Here is a 20,059-nt window from a genome sequence, read left to right as displayed (position 1 = left end):
AATTCTGATTTTAGTGCTAATTGCTGTTCTAGTTTATTCATTAGTTATTCACAGCAAAAACATTGGAGTGCCATTGCTAATAATTGAGTTTAATTTGAAACAATCATAGCTATTTAATTTAGGTTATATACATGTAACAGACTTTTGGGGGAAATTAAACAGAGAACAATATATTTTATGACCTTTTTATTTAGTTCCAGCAGATGCATAAACACACTTAAAATGACTGCACACAAATATTCTGCAAATTCTCTGCTTTACTTGGATTTTTTGTTTGATCTGCTCAGTTTTTACCAAGTTTCATTCATTGATGCTTACCCACCAAACATTTGGCTACATAGAAGTGTCCTTCATGCTGCCATTAAAATGTGATTGAGATCTGTTAAAGCAGATGGTGGGGTGAAGAGATGGCGGTATTTATCATCTTGCCTTTAAAATATTCTCCAGTGAATTTCTTAATAGCACATCAGATGGTTTTATGACAAAACTCTTAACTTTTAATCTCTGGGCCTGTGAGATACATAAAATCTGAACAAAACTGCATTAACAACTCTATCACAACTCTTATCACAACGTTGATAAGGACATCTTTACTAATGTTTCATCACTGCCACACTGTAAGCCGAAGCAATTAGGATAGATACTTGATGAGAATCTATCCTAATTGTCTGCCTTAATCATATAAATAAACATAAGACTGGAAAATAAATTTATTTTTGCATGTTATCTGGTTATTTTCTAAAGAGCCCTGGTAGAGGTGACAAAAAAGTATGTCTTTGACTTTCTGAGCAAGAAAACCTGAAAATCACATCTGCGATTATCTGCTGCTTAGTCTAAACCTTCTTTTATTGTAACTCTCCCTCAAGTATATTGAAACCGATGCCTTCGATGGTGATGTCATTAGCCTACTCTTCTTTATGTAGAGATGCTTTGTGTGTTGAAACAGTTTTTTGTTTGTACTTTGTCCTTTATTTCTTTGTGAAATCATATAACTTTGTATTTTCCTATCCAAGAAGTTTGCATTTGCTCAGATGATTTGCTTTTAGTACACAATTCTTTGAATTTATCTAGTAAAGTCACTAAAAAAGACTTGACACTTAAGTTCTAGCGGAAAATTTAGCGTTTTATTCTTTGTGCCTGTGTAAAGTCATGTTTTTTCGTGTTTTTTTTTTTTTTGGAACGTTTTATCATCATTGTTGCATTTTCATGGGTCCTTCACCAGGACGTCTTTAATCTTATTTAGTACCAATTCGGCTAGGGGCTCAAAAGTTAGAAGTAGGGGGATTTTGTGACAGGGGATAGACGATATATCATTTCCTGTAAAGCCTCGATGACCAGAACATTGTATCATTTAATTAAACCCTGACATGACGTGCTCGGAGGCAGGTAACGAAAACAAAGAATTGGCCTGAAGGAGGACCATTACGCAGGTTGTCGTGACATCATTGAGGGCTGGCTATAAAGAGCCGAGGACTGATGCGCAAAATTAGAAGAGCAGTTCAGAAGCGTTGGGGTAAAGGACGCGTTCAATCCTGTTCAGTGGCTGACTGACTGAACCGACCTTCCATCTTCCTAAAGAAGAAGAAGAAGAAGAAGAAGAAGAAGAAGAAGAAGAGAGGAATCCCTGTAAGACTTGACAAAATGAACTTGTCCTACTTGGTTGCTTGTGGACTTTTGGTCAGCCTGCTTTCAGAAAAGATGGGAGCAAGACCTTTAACTCAAGCGCAACAGAAGGTAAGCCGGTTGTATCTCAAATGATGCTTGGTGTTGCGTTTATGCATGAAGAGTTGCTTTTTTATTTGAGCGCAAAAAAAAAACAAAAAAAAAACGCGTCAGATATTAATTTAGTTCACATTTGTCATTCTGGTATAGCATTGTTTTCTCTTTGTTAATAAGTTAAAACTTGTCCAAGCGTTAAAGCAGTTTCTTTTTGTTGTACTAAAATAACATTTTATTCTGTAACATAATTTGTCACCATTTTATTTAGAAGATAGCAATTTAAAGAGATGTTAAATGGTATTTCACAATTTAGTCATCAGCAGGTACCGATAGTTCCTTTTACATTTATTCCCGACTTGAAAATGTATCTGTTGGAATCTGTTGTGTGCGTAAAATCAAATTATAATAGCGGCAAAGGACTACACTAACTAAATAAGTTATGCAGTCATATATCCGTTATTAACAAATAAATAAATAACCAGGGTGAAGTGGATACCAAAGTCCAGACTAAATACCGTTCATATGCACCTGCTTCCCAGTCTGGTAGTTTTATTAGAACGCAGTGTCACTTAATAAAAATTAAAGTAGCACTTATATGCGACAGGGGAGATTTATAGACTAGCTGTGATTCAATTAACCTCTAATCTAATAACTGCAATATTCTCTTTTGGGGTGGAATTTGAAGCCGTTATCCCCGAAGGGTATAAAATGTTGAAATATTCCCTCTAATGCTCGCCGTTTATTTGAATATTATACTGTATTGAGGCTTACCTCAAATGGTGTAAAAATATGTAACCTCTGCCCGAACAAGCAGTATATATTCTTGTTGTTAAAGTTATAAGAGGTTTGGAAAAAAAAAAAAAAAAAAAAAAAAAAAAGAAGAACATTTGCCGGAGGGATGCACTGCTCATCTATCTTGTTCATCTCACAGTCACTCCGAAGTTTGCTGGGTGAGGAACTAGCGGAGATCCTGGAGTCAGATGAGAGGGAGCGAAGGATAGATGCAGTGCGCTCTCGGATGAGGTTACTGCGAGATTTACGCATGGATACCCGGGCCAGAGGGATGTGGGCACGTCTCCTCAACGACCAGCCCGCAGCGAGGAGGCACAAGTCGGGAAACAAGAAGGCGGGCTCCACGTCACGGAGTGGCTGTTTCGGACACAAGATGGACAGGATAGGGACCATCAGCGGGATGGGCTGCTAGGGCTCGGAGCTGCGAAGAGACGGTGAGTTCATGGGGCATCCCTGCTTTTTACACTTAGACGGAACCGGAGTAACCTCCCAGATAGAAACAATGAGGAAAATCTGGAATAGTTTTGAATAAATGTCCAAACATGTTTAATGTTGAAATAGTGTTTTAGGACACTTCCATTAACTCAGAAAGTACACTGAGGAAAAACATAAGAAACTATTAGAAGTGTTCATACCTGGGAGAAAAAGTAAGTATGCTCTACAAGGTCAGACAATGTCCTATATATATATATATATATATATATATATATATATATATATATATATATATATATATATATATATATATATATATATATATATATATATATATTAATGTCAGGATAATACATGATGTCTGAATTCTTATGGTTCATGAGGCAGTATGTTCTGATCTTATGCAATAACAGAGTCTAGAACAAATAGACATGATGATACTTGCATTTTGCAATGAATTCCAGTTTAATTCAGAAATTAGTTGCATGTCAGGAGTCACTCTCAAGTGTGCTATTGTGTCATAACTGTGTGATTAAATCCTTGTTATTAAACCACCTGGAACATAGGAAGATTCTAAGCCCCAAAGGATCCAAAAAAGATAATGTATCAAGTTATTAAAATAATAAATTTTCAACCACTGCGATACTTTCTTCGAGGACGCAAACTGTTTGCCAAAAAACTCCCTTAAACCAGAGTGACATATAGGGTGCAATCTTGTGGGTGCTTAGGAAGTCCACTCTCTTGTTTCTACTCATAATCGTGAACGATCCCATCTGTTTCATTTGGAAAAACAGCGGCATACATCATGTTTAGGAAGTGGAGACGACAAGGAGGGATGGAGGAAGGAAGTGGCGATGTGGACGAGCACGTACACATCCATGCACTGTCTTGAAAACGAAGCACCCTGCAGTGGTCAGATTCTTTCTGGGAAAGCCATTTTCTCCAAACCCAAGTGTTTTGACCAAAAGCAGGGAAGGGGCTGTGTTTGTGAATGAAGTAATGTGGAAGCTAAGGTGACACACAATTAGTCCTAAGGGCTGGGGCCTTTTTGTGGTTGTGGTGAAACAGTGAGATCCAGCGTGGGGACGTGAGAGTATATGACTAACTTGGAAGTGTTGGTCACTGGTTAACACCCAGAAATGTGAAAGTTTGTAATGTATTCCCAGTTCAAGAGACCAGAGTAAGATCGTTTTATGGAGATTAAAACCAACAAGCATGTTTGGAAATCCCCAGGATGATGAGCAGCTGATGAATAGCCACTTAAAATTACAGGATAAATGATAACGTGTTGACGAACCAGCCTCTGACAGTGCTTATAAGATTTTCTCTCCTGTTTCTCTTCCTTTTCTAGGTCTTTGGACGATGGGTTTGGACAACATAGGCTGACTGTGTTGCCACCTGAGCGAAAAATGACCAACTGATACGATTTTCGGTACGAACGAGCCCACAGCCAGCGTTGGGCAAAGACTGAGAAGACAATGCTGCAGAAGCCTCATCACTTTATATAAATAAATATGAATATATAAATAGTAAATATGCAGGTATATATTCATCAATGTATGCCATACAAAATGGTCTACAAATACAGAGATGCATACTATGACGTTGTGGACAATGGTGTAAAAACTAAAAACCGCAAGAGCTGTACATTGTTGCTGCTGCTGCTACTGTACATTCAAGTACTTCATTCACTCCTGCGTTAATGTATTTATGTTTAAAATATTTATATGTTTATAAAAGAGATATTTATAAATCTGAGTGTTATTTATGTAACATTTTTGAAAATGGATGCAAACTGCAGGTCAATTCTGTTTTGTTTCCTTTTACTTTTGTCTTATATAGTTGTGAATGTTTTAAGAAAAAAAATATGATAAAAATGAACTTCCATGTGCACATGCCATCCTTTCTGGGCGTCTTGTGTCTCACTAATGTTGTGAAAGAACAATTAGACATTTAGCGAAGAACATCAATAAGCTGAACAACAAGTAGGAAACATTTCACTATTTTTTTATTTTTACTATCAGTGTTTAAATAAGCATTAAACAAGACAATCCTAAAGTTAGTTTCTGCAGTGTATTTAAGGGCTATTTTACTCCCTTTCTGGTACCTATCTTAACTCATGTTTTATAATAATTAGACAAGTTAGTTTTTGTCCATCCACCCATGCATTTTTCTATACTTGCGAAATTCTTTCAGCGTTGAGAGGGTTTTGGTGCCTTTCTCCTGCCGTTATTGAACAAAAGGCAAATGTACTATCGACCAAAGTATGTTAGCTAAATAGATGTAAAACTCACTGACTTTTCACAAATTCACATTCTTATCCTTTATCGTACTGGAAAAAGGATTAAAGGCCAAAGTTCCAGTTTAACCCATGTTCACTTTTATCTTTCTCAAAATTGGAAAAAGATAACATTAAATTCCATACTATTCCAGAATTTTCAAGAACCATTTGAACCCTGGTGTTATGCATCCCACACTAAAACATTTTTGCCTCTTTCAACATTTTTGGTTCATCCTTTCTTGTATTCAGCATGCAAGATTGTGATGTATCGTCACAATCTTTTAACATCTACGGTAGATTTTTTACTTTTAGCTACAAAAATTGCTAAACTACCTTCAGAATCGTGACCTGGATCAACAGGACTCAACTATTGGATGTCCCTTTATCTTTGTCATGTGTTTTGTAAAAAACAAATTCACCTGAACCCTCAGAAAAAAAACACACATTTAAACTATCCTTGAAGCAAATTTTGCCCATCACAGATACCTCAGAGAAAAAAAAGTTATGCTGGCTGTCATAACTAGAAGATTGCAACCTCAGAAAAATATATATTAGCAATATCATGTAGCAGCATGAATAAAAAGCCAACTAGTGTGATCCCAAATCTTTATTCTTACTAAAGAATACTCCACCCTGCCTTTTAACTCAGCTTATCATTAACTTTTAGGGATATTTAGGGGAATATATTTGGCGTCGGTTTATTGGGTAGAAAAGACGAAGCACTAAGTTTCTAAGTTTTTTATTGCTGCAATGTTTGGAACTTGGATCCAAACCAAATCTTTACTGCTGCAACGTCAAGTTATATAATGGTGGTAATAATAATTAATGTCTCTATTTTTGTGGCACTTGTCCCAAAAAATTTTTTTCCAAGGTAGAGGTGGGATAAAGGAGGGGAGGAGGGAGCAAAAAACATTTCCACGAGGTATTCAAAACTTACAAAATAAGTGCAATGTTCAAAGAAGCAAATAATCAAAGAAATAAAATAATATGGAAAGATATAAAATCAAGTCTATGAAAGTGTTTATAGGAAAAATGTGAAAATAAATGAGCTGCAGTTTAAGTCTCTGAGAAGGGTAGTTTCAGTCTTGTGAAACGATCAGATTTAGATGTTACTGGAAGTAATTTTTTGTAAAAGAAATTGAATGAATTATTTCCAAAAGGTTCTGATCTGAACATTATCGTCGACCAATTTTAATTAACAAAATTATAACTCTGAAACCATGATTAAATGTTTCAGATTATAATTGTATTTTGTATTGAACCTATTTTTTTCTTCAAAAAATGCTTTTCATTATACCACAAAAAAAATTGCACTCATTAGTCACTTTAATAGGTACACATTTACTAGTCAAGTCATAAAACAAATAAGACAATCATGTGGCACCAACTCTATGTCTTTAGGCAAGTAGATATTATGAAGATTGTTATTGAAGAACAAAGCATCATGAAGTGCACCATGTCACAAAGCTCAAATAACATAAACATGAGTTCACTGTATTCCAATGGCCTCCACAGTCATCAGACCTCAATCTGACACCTTTGTGATGCGGTGGAACAGGAGATTCAGACATCACAGACGTTCAGCCAACAGGTCTGCTGCAACTGCGTGATGCTATTGTATCAATACAAACCAAAATCTTTGAGGAATTTTCCCAATACCTTGTTCGGTTTTTATATCACAAAAGAATCAGCACCTGTCAAGACAGAAGAGGATCCTACTTTGTACTTGCAATGTGTACCTAAAGAGGCTCTTTGGTCAATGTCTGTGATATTGTGTTCTATCATGTCACCTCCACTAGGGGGAGCTGGAGAATAGAATAGTGACGAACCAAAAAACACCCATCTTCAATATAAAAACTACATGCTTTTATCAGGACGATTTAATTTCAAGCAAAATGTTACACAGTTAAATCATGTCATATATTTCTATGCATATAACCTAGAAAAGGTAAATACCATTTAACAGAAAGTGTAAAGTGTTTTTCTCAGAGTCCAAAATATTTTCAAATGAGAAACTTTGCAAGAAATGTGCAATTTGGATACAGTGTGAGAGCATTTTTTTTTTCCACACAAGAGGCAAATTAATTAACTCTAAATCCCATAATAAACTCCAGTATAGAATTTATTACCTGTGGGTACAACTCTTCTCTTTTTGTCGTCACAATTAATTTTCTTTGTCGTCTTGGGCTGAATGAATATCTGCAGCAAATTTGATGCTGTTGCTAGAATGTGATTCAGGCAATCAAGAATCTTAGAACTTAGCTCCATTAGCGATGGTCAATGGAAAACGTCATTGACAATATAGAGGAACAGTAACATGATTTTCCAAGTTTAAATCTCCCTATGAGTAATTTGGGTGGCTGCCCAGAAATAATGCGTCTGTTTGCGATAAAGAAGGGAGATGCATAGAAACCTTTGGGGTGCATCTATTTTTCTCACTAATGCCTTCATTTGTTGGGTTCACTTGATTTAATCCACCAGAGCAACACAAGTGTAAGGGGAAGTGCTTTGAAAAGAGGGCGCAGTCTTGTATGCCCTCTAGATTTATCTTAGGAGCTCTAGTGAGGTTTGGTTCTGTTAATGTGTCTCTGTAGCATTGGAATGACGTCTTTATACTCTGAGATGGTTTCTCAATGTCTCTGATGTCGGAAAACTTGCATATGGTTTACTGGCACAGAAAGCAGCAAAGATAATGAAAAAAACCCAAATGAGTTTGGATCAGCGTTTTTACAATAGCCAGTATATTTGTAAAATTAGAGAATGAAAACTTAATATATATAACTTACCATATATATTTCTTAATCTTTAATACAAAAGTTACAAAAGATAAAGAACAGCACATCCTTAGCTATGACTCTCAGAGATTAGTTTGAGTGAAAGATGTAAAATGCAATGCTGCCTCTGTGTGGTGTTCAGTGTTAATTACTCCGATGTGCTGTGACATCTCCTGTGATTCAACAAAATAAAAGTTACTTGGTATCACACAGATTGCTTCCACCACCAACAGAACTAAATACAAGGAGCTAATCTAGGTCATGACGTCACTGTAATTATTCTGGAGGGCTACAGACTTTTTGGAGTCATTGAAAACAAGCACGGCCTTTTGAAACAGGATAAGCTTTATAATTAAAAATCTTTCTGAATACTCTTTGAAATTCCAGGAATAAAGTTGCCCCTACACCTACCAAAAGTTAACATTGAGTCATTTTACTTAAGCAAACCTGAATGTGTTTTATTTTATACAGACTAACAGACAGAGCAAAAGGCAGAGGTTTGTAAAACATCTTAACCAACAAATATCTAGACAAAAAAGATGTGGTGTACAGTTAGCTTATGCTACAGACTTGCACATTTAGAGACTACTCAGTCAATTTGGATGGATATCTTACCACAGGCTCTCAGTGTGTTTTAGGACTGGACTTTATCTGGTTCATTCTAACATGTATACTTTGGTCTAATCCATTTCATAATAGTTCTGGCTAAATGTTCATGGTTTCAGTCTTACATAGAAACTTTGTCTAACTCAAAAGTTTTGAATTACAACTATCACCACCTTTAATGTACAGGATGTGTGTGCTTAACGTAGACAGCTGCAAACTGTCACAGACGGCCCTCAATCTGCAGTTGACATTCCATTTGGACAAGTTAATAAAATAGTGGACAAGTTGAGCCAATACTTTAAGTTTTGCACCTGTCTCGGTTGTATACAGCTAATATGTATCACATGAAGGTATTTTTAAATATTTCCGCAACAAAAATGGTATCATTGATAATTTGATTTCAGTAATAAGTTGGCTAATTCACATTAAGATGGAGGGAAATTCCAAATTCTGAAATAATATTTGAAAATACCTCAAAGGCAAATCATATTTTGATTAATCATAGTATTATTTTAATATTTTTGACAAATGTAAAGACACTGTGTAGTGACTTAAATGAGATGACTTACATTCACATTTTTGGTCAGCTTAAATAAACACATATTTCAAAGTATTAATAAATTTCCATGCTGCCAAATGCCAAATCAGTTTTTTTATACCTGTTTTAAAGTATTTGTATTAGCATAAAAGAAAAGTAACAAAAAAAAAATCTAATGTAGACATTTGACTCATGGCCGCTGGCGATGATAGTTAGGCAGACACTTGATTACCTTTGATGCTGTTCTTCAACTTTTTATGTTTTGTCCCTTAACAACGCTCACATTTTTTAACCGAATTAAAGATAAAATAAACGTTTCAAAAAACGAAATACAACTTGAAGAATGAGATCAGTGTTTTCTCCACAGTAGGCGTACACCACGTGTAATGACGATCCATAGCAGATGGTTAAATCCACGTGGTTATAACAGCTGCATAAGTTTAAACGACATTTTGTGTAGTTTAGCAAACTGGATTTTAAAACTTTAGCACTGTTACACCATCAGTAGAACTCTGCTAATATTTGAAAGTGCGTATTTTGAACAGATTCGCAACGCAACGCGATAATTTTGATGTTAAACAAAGAAAAACTTGAAATCGTGCAAAGGATTTCACTTATCTCTGCGTTTGAGTAAATTGTACGTCATACGCAAGGCCCACGCACGATGGGAACACTACAGCTTGTGATTGGTTGATGCAGGTATGTGGGCGGGTCGGCGTCATAGCGTAGAGCAGGAGAGAAGCCGCGGCTGCGACCTATCTGTCTTTTTCCAGTTCAATGTTCCGTCGAGCAGACACAACCACGTGCATGTACTAGCAGTTTAGTTATCCGTCTTTACACATCGAGATTCCAGTGTTTCATTGAAACACAACAGCAGTAATCATGGTGAAGTTAGCAAAGGTAAGATAAAGTGTTTTTTTAAAATCTTTTTAGATTACGTTGTATGAGCGCGCGCTTGTGGTAGATTAATCTGTTTACGCACGAGGCCCTTACGCTAAAGTTGTTGCGTTTTTAAGAAAATTACAGAATAAGTCACAATATAAATATGGGCTAATGTGCTGAAGTGAATCAATGGGTTATGGAGAAGTTTTTGCAAGTCGCCTAACTGCTCGTGTTCGGTTTATTTTTTCCGTAAATAACGTTGATCCTCTGTCGAAATAGCCGTGGATGTGGCCTAGCTCGGCCTGCTAACTGTAGCCAGCTTCCCAACATGGTACTCACGCGTCTCTGTTTGTGCAGTATCTTTTAGTCTTCGATAAAGGTTAATTTCAACAACTAAGCCGTAAATTGAGACTAATATCGAACTTTTTTGTTTTACCTGTATACTTGGAAGCATGCGCTATGCTAGCTCAAGCTAGCTGTAGCTTTGGTCGCGTTTTCAGCAGCATTTTTCCCCCCACAACTTGCAAATTAAATTAAATTTATATTTGCTTTTCTAGAGATTGTGTGTAGTAGCTTTGTTTTTTGTGTAATTTATTGCTCCTAAAAATCTATTAACCTATTTGATTTAAGCTTAGCCCATATGTTAGCTGGCCTTCCTCATGAGTCCCACGTGGGTGGGTGTACGCTGAGTGACACACGAGGCGAGCAACCAAAACCGAGTGTGTATTACAGCGTTCCAACGCGGAGAACGTGACACTTGATGGTTTTATTTGATATAATTAACATTATAATGGTCTATTTAACATAATTTTTGGGCACCAGTTTATATTTTTATTTGATAATCTGAAATGTTGTACATACAGTTGAAGAACTGTTTTCCATTGTGAATAAGGTATTTGTATTTCAAGTTGATTCTTTTACTAAGACAAATGTATGGCAGTACTTTCAGTAGTTTTTTAAATTATTCATCAAAATGTGCTATTGTTTCATTTTCAGGCAGCAAATCAAGCTCAAAAGAAAAAAGCCCCCCCACCTAAACAGGTGGAGGAAGAAGAGGACTCTAGCGAGGAGGACAGCAGCGAAGAGGAAGAGGTACTTTCCACTATGATTTAGGTTTTCTTTTTCTTTTACATTTTTAATTTATTGGAGTGAAATAATTTTGACATGTTTCTATTTTGCCATTAGGCTCCTCCAGCTAAGGTTACAAAGAAAGCAACTCCAGCAAAAACTGCAAAAGCTGTCAAGAATGGTGTGACTGCTAAGAAGGCTGAAAGTGATGAAGACGACGATTCAGGTATTGCTTTGAACATCTCAGTATTTTTTTTTTTCACTCAATAGGTAATCGTAACACCGAAAACCCTAAAGTACAAAAATAGCATTCATTTTTTTTATGTCTGTTACCCATCAGCTAAAACACTATTTTGCCTCCAGTTTTAGTGTTCACATATTTAAAATACACAAACTCAATTATTGAAGTTGAGGCTAAGAATCATTTTGTTACACTTTCACAATACTATGAAATTTTCTTGGAAAAAATCTCAAAATTTTAGGATCGTCTTTATCACCCCTACTGTTTTAAATTCAGTTGATGGAATTGTTTTGGACATTTTTGAAAACAGGATTTGTAGCCGTTTTCGGACACACTTGTACTATGGATACTTAATCTTACAATTAAAGTGTTTTTGTAATTTATTCAGTGTTTAACAGCTTGTTCTTCAAAGCTTTTGTTCTGCAAAGCATTGCAGGTTGTTTTATAAGGAGCTATTATCTGAAACTGTTGTCTAAAAATGTGCCATGGTTTGACAATTTACAGAAGAGTCATCCGAGGAAGAGGCGCCACCACCAAAAAAGGCGCCTGCAAAAACTGCACCTGCAAAGGCAAAAACAACAGCTAAGGCAGCCGCAGCCAAAGCCGAGGAGTCAGATGATGATGAAGACGATGACGGTATGTGGTGGTGGAGTTAAAGCAAATGTAACTTTGTTGTGCACGTATACGTAGGACTTGGACATTTTGTCAAAATTGTCCCTACACCCTCCATTTCTTGGCATGCATGGGTTTGTTCAGTACTCATGTGTGTTATGTACGGAGGAAAAGCAAAGGCAGCGCTATGTCTTCGGTGCCGGTGCGTATTTAATTGTCTGCCGGTTCTATCCTCAATCGCTGTGACACTGTTTACATTTGCATCTTAGAATCTTTACCTTGTACAGCTACGATTAATATTAACACCTAGATTATTTTCTGAACAGATGAGTCTGAAGAAGAGGCGCCACCTCCCAAGAAAGCTGCCAAGGCAGCTGCAAAGCCTGCCAAGGGTCCTGCCAAACCCGCAGTGAAGACTAAACCTGCAAAGGAGTCTTCTGATGAAGAAGATTCTGAGGAGGAGGCTCCGCCCCCTAAAAAGGGTGCTCCTGCTAAGCCTGCAGCAAAGGCACCAACCAAGGCTGCTGCTAAAGAGTCCTCTGATGATGATGACGACGAGGAAGATGACGACTCAGAAGAAGAGGCCCCACCACCCAAGAAGACCCAAGCAGCCAAGCAATCAGCAAAACCAGCAGCTAAAGGACAGCCTGCTGAAGAGTCGTCTGAGGAAGATGATGACGAAGATGGTAAGACCAGGCCTGTTTGCTTTAATATAAAATCTGTACATTACTACACCGTTGTGATGATTACAAGGGACTTAATACTGATCATGGATGATGTCACCTTTTCATATATCTGATGCAGGTTAATTACTTTTGGTCATGTTTGTTTTTTGGGGTTTTTTTCCACAATGAAATAAGACTTAATGTTTACATTCTGCAGACTCTGAGGAAGAGATGGATACCACTCCAGCTCCTGCAGCCACAAAGGCAAAGAAAGCCGGCATGGTCAAAGCAAAGGAGGAGTCAGAAGAAGAGGAGGAGGATGATGATGAGGATGACGACGAAGACGATGAGGAAGAAGACGAGGGTGAGTTTAAGAACACATATTTTCCTCCCTGCTGAAGAATAAAACCTGTATTTGGTTATGTGGGCTCTAGATTTGCCTCCAGTTTTCTTTTTTTTTTTCTTTTTAAATATTTATTTTTTGTGCCATCAAGTTTAAAATTCTTTCCTCCCTCCACAGAAGCCCCAGTAAAACCTGCAAAGAGAAAAGCAGAAGGCAAGAAGGAGACACCACCTGCTAAGAAAGTGAAGTCAGATGGTGAAGGTAAGGAAGGATTTCATTGAAAATGTGAACTAAATTTCTACATCGAATCCTGCTTCACATAAAATAATGAAACTTGTTACTTTTATTTAGGGCTCAGTTTATTTGTTGGAAATTTGAACTGCAACAAAGATTTTGAAGAGATCAAAGATGGGCTGAGAAAGTTCTTCTCAAAAAACAACATCGAGATCACTGACGTCCGGCTTGGAATGTCAAAGTAAGCAGCTATTTTGAGTCATTTGTGCTTTTTGTGGAATGAACTGGCAGTATATTGTGTCAGATTAAAGCTTGCACATTTTAAACTTGGGCACATTGAAGATTTTGGTTTTGTGGCCTGAATGTTTTAGCGAAGAGAATTGATTAAATGGAAGACATTCTCTTGTTTTGGACAGTGTTAAAAGTGACATGTGTCTTTTACCTTGGTAGGAAATTTGGATATGTAGACTTTGAAAATGAGGACGATCTCAACAGAGCACTGGAGCTCAACGGCAAGAAATTCATGGGTCAGGAGGTGAAGCTGGATAAAGCTCGCAGCAAAGAGAGCTCACAAGAGGGCAAGAAAGGTAATAATTCTACCTTCTTATAATAACCTTTATTATGTGGGTTTGGTAGCTATATTACTTTTTTGGGCTGTTTTTTTTTTCTGTTTCTAATAATACATGTTTTTCAGAGAGAGATGCTCGGACACTGTTTGTAAAAAACCTTCCTTACTCTGCAACAACCGATGACCTGAAAGAGGTGTTTGAAAGTGCGGTTGACGTTCGGTTACCACAAGGCCAAACTGGTTCAAACAGAGGGTAAGCCATAGTTTTTCATAATTATAATAAGTATAATTTTTTTTTTAATGTAAGTATCTTGAGTTCTAAAATGTGACTGGCCAAAAATCTTGGAAACAAAGATTTAATTGCAGCGGCTTGTTGTATTTTATACATTTAAGGTGTACATCGTGAAGCAATATTATCACCACATGTCTGGTCTGCAAAGTAATTTTTTTTTTCTTTTCACAGCATTGCCTATGTTGAGTTCAAAACTGAGGCTGAGGCAGAGAAGATGCTGGAAGAAGCGCAGGGAGCTGAGCTGCAGGGGAGATCCATCATTGTTGACTATGTTGGAGACAAGAGCCAAAAAGGAGCAAGGGCATCTGGTAAGCTTTAAAAAAAATCATACCAGATTAAATGTGTCCATCTTATTTATGGTGCAGCTGGTTTGCAATATGCAAAATATTCATATTCAACAATGTAAAGGGAAATGTTCTCAACTGTATTCATCTCACCACTTTGCTCTTGTCATGCAGCAGGTGGCGCTGCCAGCAAAACATTGGTGGTGAATAATCTCTCCTTCAGTGCCACAGAGGAAGTGCTGCAATCCACTTTTGAGAAAGCCGTCTCTGTAAGGATTCCTCAAAGAGACGGACGACCTAAAGGGTAAGCATTGCTGTGACAACTTTTACTGAACCTCCATGCTTCAAGAGCTTTTCTACAATAATTTGACCACACCTTCTCATGAGCTCCTGTTAATCTGATCTATGATTATGCATGGATTCGCACGAGAAGCAGAGGCAATGCACAGTCAGAACTGGCTTTGCCCTATTTCTATATGGGTATTGACAATGTCTACTGTGCTACAAGTCAATGCTTTTGTAATTTTCAACATGGATTGTTATTGTAGTTGTCGGCACTTTTTGTTTATTTTTCTTTCACACTTGTGTCAGATTTATCTTACTAAGGTTTTTTTTTTTTTTTTTTTTTTTTAGCTTTGCTTTTGTAGAATTTGAAAACGCAGAGGATGCCAAGGAAGCTTTGGAAAACCTCAACCACACAGAAATAGAAGGTCGCTCCGTCCGGCTGGAGTTTAGCCAGAGCAGCGGTGGAAGAGATGGAGGTAGAGGAAACTCAGGTACATATCTACACTTCATTTTTATATTTGTCTTAACTTTTCATTTTCCTCTCACACAATTGGCCTGGCCAGATATGATGAAAACTTGATCTCCTGAAATTTCTTGAAGATTCTAAGATAGTCAAGTCCTGATCTGGTCTTATAGAGGGCTTAAACTTCTTAGAACTGTTGTTTTTAAGGACAAAACAATTAACACTACTTTTTTTTTCCCCCCTTCTTCTCCAAGGTCCAACAAAAACTCTTTTTGTCAAGGGTCTTTCCGAAGACACAACAGATCAGTCTCTCAAGGACTCCTTTGAGGGGTCTGTGGCAGCCAGAATAGTTACAGACAGAGACACCGGCGCATCAAAAGGGTACGTTTAATAGAAACAGACGTTCTCCACAGCTATTGGATGCTTCTCGTGAGCACCTATCTGTCTAATGGTGACAGTGTAAGGATTCGCATGAGAAGCAGAGTGAAATCACAGTTAAACAGACAGCTTTCTAGGTGGAAGTTGTCCATGTCTGTTGTGAGACAGTTCTATTTTCCCTGATTGAAATTTAAAATGAGTTGAAATGGTTTCTCACAACTTTTAAAATGTAGCGCAAGTTATTGAATGTTGGGTTTCCTCCTTGTTTATTAAAACACTGTGAGCCCTAAAGTTAAGCAAGTTTCATAGTCTGGTTTTGTGACGATTTTATCAGTAACCCAAGGACTCTCTCAACAGATTTGGTTTCGTGGACTTTGATAATGAGAGTGATTGCAAGGCAGCAAAGGAGGCCATGGAGGATAGTGAAATAGATGGCAGCAAAGTGACTCTGGACTACGCCAAGCCAAAGGGTGATGGCGGCTTCCGTGGAGGCAGAGGTGGCGGCGGCGGCGGAGGACGAGGAGGTTTCCGTGGAGGCCGTGGTGGATTCGGTGGGTTCGGCGGTCGCGGTGGCGGCGGCGGTAGAGGAGGAAGGGGTGGACGCGGCGGCGGACGTGGAGGCTTTGGAGGTAGGAATATTTACTAAGGAGAGATTGCAAGGTTGTCATGTTGATTTCATACTTGGATCTTGAATTTATCTGCTTGATGAGGTTTCATTTTAATGATGCTTGGTGGTAAAATGTTTGCTCTCTCCTCATTTTAGGTGGAAGAGGAGGTGGCGGATTTGGAGCAAAACCCCAGGGGAAGAAAATCAAGTTTGATGACTAAATCTTTGGTCTATTTTTTATGTTTTTCAATGGACTCTGGCTTCATCGGTTTTCAGAGCCTTTGGACATTCCAGAAAACGTCATAGTTATATTTAACTGTAAAGGGGCATTTTAAGCCCTTTCTAGACCTCCCTCACCTACTCTACCCTCCTGTGCCAGAATGGTACTTCAGACCTTTTCAGCTTATGTGCTACATGTGAGAACTGAATGTCCCAAATGCAGACCTGCACCTCTTTTCCTCCTAAGGTTTTTTCAGAAGGAGTAATGTGGAATATCTGAAAAGCAAGTTTGTGTAACAAAAAGCTTGTTTTCTCAGATATATTGTGTAAATTTAAACAGTTTGTATGTTTTCATTTTACCTTTTTGTAAAAAAGAATTTACACTTGTGTCTGTTTTTATTTTGTTTTAGTTTTCATTAGTTAAGTTTTACTGTGAAATGATTTGTATTTCCATGGTTCGCTGAGTATCTGTCACGGTTCTTTGGGGATAAGTAAGTTATGGATGCAAGGCCACTGTGTAACAAAACATGTATTGATTTTTTTTTCTCCATCTCAAGATTTTCACTTGAAATAAAACCTCCTAGGGCAGTCTTTTTAATGTCATCAAAATTAAATCTGCAGTCTGTCTGAAATTTAATGGTTGTACAACTGGGCAGTCATAAAATACCTTTACAGTTGATGTTCAGAAAGGTTTTGGTTCAGATGCCTCTTCAAATACTAATCAACACATTTAGGGGGAGGATCCTCTAAATAACATGATTGTTCATAAAATATTAAATATCCAAAGGTTTACGTAGATGAGTTTCTCCAGAGTCTGATGTATGGAAGTTAATGCAAATGATTTACAGGACTGGACAAGTATCAAACTAAATTTTATTCTGTTAACATCAAAAATGTCTAGTTAAAAGTAAACATGGGCCACAATTTTGTTTTAAAATTAGAGATCCTTTTTTTATGCACTTAATATGCAAAACATGCAAGGTTATAATAAAACTAATAAACTATTAATTGTAAAGGATTTGTAAATTTTTTTTTAAAATGTTTCCATATATTTTGGACTAAAATGGAAAGTTTCTGATTTCATGGGTCAGTGCTTTTCCATTTTGGGCTAAATCCACAACTGTACCATTTAAATAATTTAGAAAAACTTGTGGTTTCTAGTTTCCTATCCTGAAGTGACTCATTCACTTCAGGATAGGATAGTTAATCTATTTGATTCATTTTTTATTTACTTCATATTTGTCCACCATCTCCTTCCTTTCATACTTCTTTCCATGCACCTTTTTGTCCTTGGCCATATTCTCCTGTTTTTGTGTCCCTTCCTTATGTCCTTTATGCCTTGCTTTTCATTTACTTATGATTTATTTACTTTTCTTGTTCTGCTTCCCTTTTTTTAATTTTATTTAATTTTTTTTTTTGCTTGGGTCTTAAACTTTGTTTCATTGTATCCTTTTTGTTTCTCCAATATTTCTTCTCCACCTTGCTGGTGCTTTTTAAATGTCCATTTACAATTCCTTTCTTGAATTCCCTTTGTCTACATTTTGAGTTTTTATCTTTAAAACCTGATTGGACTCTAGAAACATGTAGGAATCCTCATGGGTTAATGTTTTTTTGACACACCCCAATTTATTTTAATTTCTACAAGTTGTAAGCACAACTGTTAGGGGGTGGGGGGTCACAGGTTTCCTTCAGTATTTTGGAAAACAGTGCTGGAAAAGTTGTTGGAACAGTATACAACCTTTTGAAATGGACCTCCTTAAAGTTCTTGGTTCTATGAGTTTGGTTGAGTCAAAGGTTTCTATAAATTATACATTAACTATGTTTTATGGAGGAGGGGTTTACCTGATTTCAGGAATTAAAATTAAAAGGGTAGACTAAAAGATTGCTCAGTCATAAAGAACTGTATATTGGGGAGGCACTAGGCAGCTAAAAGATGATTCTTATGAAAAACAGTGTTGAAGAAAATTATTTTTATCTTTAATTTTTGACATTGGGGAAAAGTTCAGATTATAGTATAGCACAAAAAGGGAGTGAATTGTTTTCATTAATGAAGAATTTAACTGCTTGCCATGGTGGTGCCAAGTTGCAGTTCCAACATGAAGCTGATTGCCAGAAGATGAACACACGTTTCTGTGCATCTCCCCTGATTTGTTATATTTATGAAGCCTGGCAGTATATACGGCTCCAATCGATTCACAATAAAAGTGACTAAGAAGTTAAAAGTAAGATTAGATTTTAGATAAGCTTTCTGACCCCTCATGCTGACCATTAGGATTCATTTATGCAGAAATTCAATGCAAAAGGAGCTTTTAAGTACTTTCTGCTACAAGCAGCTAATTATATTAACCAGGAGATGGCGCAAAAGAGTTAAGAACCTTGTTTTAGGAGACAGCCATCCATTTTCTGTACTTGCTGTCTCTCTGTGCCTATTTCCAGCGTTAAATAGATTAACTCTAAACAGATTTGTTTTTTCCCAATTTATCACAGGAATAAACCTAAGAGCAGATTAAAGTGACCGATTTAATTAATCGCATTTTTTGGCCTGTAGGTCTACACTGGAACATCTAAGTACAACAAGCCAAGGCTCTGAGAAAACACAACTTTGCTACAATGTTACTTCTAAATATGTACAACCTTATGAAGGTGCTAGGGGTAAAATCAACAATGAACCCTGCAGGTAGTAGTTGTCTAAATCATGAACAACGTTCAACACTAGTGTGTGATATCAAAGTTATCTCGGTTGTATTAGTCCATAAGATTTGTTAATCTGCCAAATCAAATGTATGCTAGCTTCCCAGCGCATCTCTTGTAACAGCCTCTTGCACACCAAGTAGTCTACTAACTACTTGTAACACCAAGTAGTTAGTAGACTACTTGGTGTGCAAGTAGTTTATGTCTCGTGACTTTAATAACCTTTTTACTTTTGAGGAAAAGTTGCATCAACACTGATGACTCCACTCCTACCTTCATGTTTCTAGGAAAAGAGGTTGACATTAGATAGGTAGTGTTGACCCAGAGCTCTTGGCAGGTCTGTCATGTCAGTAATACCATAGGACAGGGGACAGCTGCAGAAGTCAGTCACGCAGCTGAACAGGGATCTTTGTTGCTGAAGGTGCCTGGGCAGAGACCCTGATGATGGCACCAATGAATAACTCCATTTAGAGATCTGCTGCCTCCTCTGTATCACTGACAGAGGTCTACTATAACCTGTGTCCATTCTTTTCTGTTTCACCTAGAGACGCTGCGTCCAGGTCAACACTTTAGTTACTTTCCCGCTGGCTTCTTTGCTGTATTTGAAATAAATTAGAAAGTTCTGTGATGATTCAAATGCATTTTTAGCAAATTACTAAATAGTGCAAATGCAAAGATATTTTAAAAGTCCTTGAACCTTCTCACATTTTGCTATGTTATACTCTTGACAAAAACTGAACCTCTGCCCAAGCCTAAAGACTTATGCAACCCTTTAAAGATTTTCTTTCTAAATTACTCTGTCCATCAACTCTGGCAAGCTTTTGTTTCCCGGTAAAGAAAAGTATTCCCACAGCATGATGATGTTTTCAGTGTTCTGGCTTTTGACAAACTCTAAACAGTTTCTAATTGCTTTTGTCTAACAATGAATTTAATTTTACCACTTGTCCACAAACTGGATATACCTTTACTACAGTTGGACATGTCACCGACTCAGCTGTGTGTTTTTTTGTGTTTTTTTTTTTTTTTTTTTTTTTTTGCAGCTCGTTCATCGTGGGGGTCTTGCTACTTCTCTGATTAAGGCC

General features: G+C 37.2%; 2 protein-coding genes and 3 non-coding genes across 5 annotated transcripts; all 5 read left to right on the top strand.

The window, feature by feature from the left end:
• Positions 1-906: 906 nt before the first annotated feature.
• nppc (natriuretic peptide C) lies at positions 907-4,846 on the top strand. The gene is made up of 3 exons (XM_015009874.2): positions 907-1,734; positions 2,651-2,945; positions 4,298-4,846. The coding sequence occupies exons 1-2, from the start codon at positions 1,642-1,644 to the stop codon at positions 2,921-2,923; spliced, it is 366 nt and encodes a 121-aa protein (XP_014865360.1). The 5' UTR covers positions 907-1,641; the 3' UTR covers positions 2,924-2,945; positions 4,298-4,846.
• A 5,009-nt stretch (positions 4,847-9,855) lies between these two features.
• nucleolin (nucleolin multifunctional protein) lies at positions 9,856-16,900 on the top strand. Its single transcript, XM_015009879.2, has 16 exons — positions 9,856-10,045; positions 11,024-11,119; positions 11,213-11,321; positions 11,841-11,972; positions 12,275-12,634; positions 12,831-12,977; positions 13,134-13,217; positions 13,308-13,431; positions 13,641-13,777; positions 13,885-14,011; positions 14,222-14,358; positions 14,509-14,638; positions 14,968-15,110; positions 15,337-15,463; positions 15,818-16,089; positions 16,224-16,900. Exons 1-16 carry the CDS (start codon positions 10,028-10,030, stop codon positions 16,286-16,288), a joined length of 2,208 nt encoding a protein of 735 aa, XP_014865365.2. The 5' UTR covers positions 9,856-10,027; the 3' UTR covers positions 16,289-16,900.
• LOC148159963 (small nucleolar RNA SNORA57) lies at positions 12,060-12,199 on the top strand. Its single transcript, XR_015762785.1, has one exon. It is a non-coding gene; the product is annotated as a small nucleolar RNA SNORA57 (small nucleolar RNA).
• LOC148159962 (small nucleolar RNA SNORA75) lies at positions 14,709-14,843 on the top strand. Its single transcript, XR_015762784.1, has one exon. It is a non-coding gene; the product is annotated as a small nucleolar RNA SNORA75 (small nucleolar RNA).
• LOC148159961 (small nucleolar RNA SNORA75) lies at positions 15,504-15,630 on the top strand. The gene has a single exon (XR_015762783.1). It is a non-coding gene; the product is annotated as a small nucleolar RNA SNORA75 (small nucleolar RNA).
• Positions 16,901-20,059: the final 3,159 nt, after the last annotated feature.

This window comes from Poecilia mexicana, unplaced genomic scaffold (genome assembly GCF_051168715.1).
Source record: "Poecilia mexicana isolate PSO_F unplaced genomic scaffold, ASM5116871v1 scaffold_4, whole genome shotgun sequence".
NCBI lineage: Eukaryota > Metazoa > Chordata > Actinopteri > Cyprinodontiformes > Poeciliidae > Poecilia > Poecilia mexicana.
The sequence above is the reverse complement of the archived record's forward strand: the minus strand, read 5'-3'. Positions and strand labels throughout refer to the sequence as shown.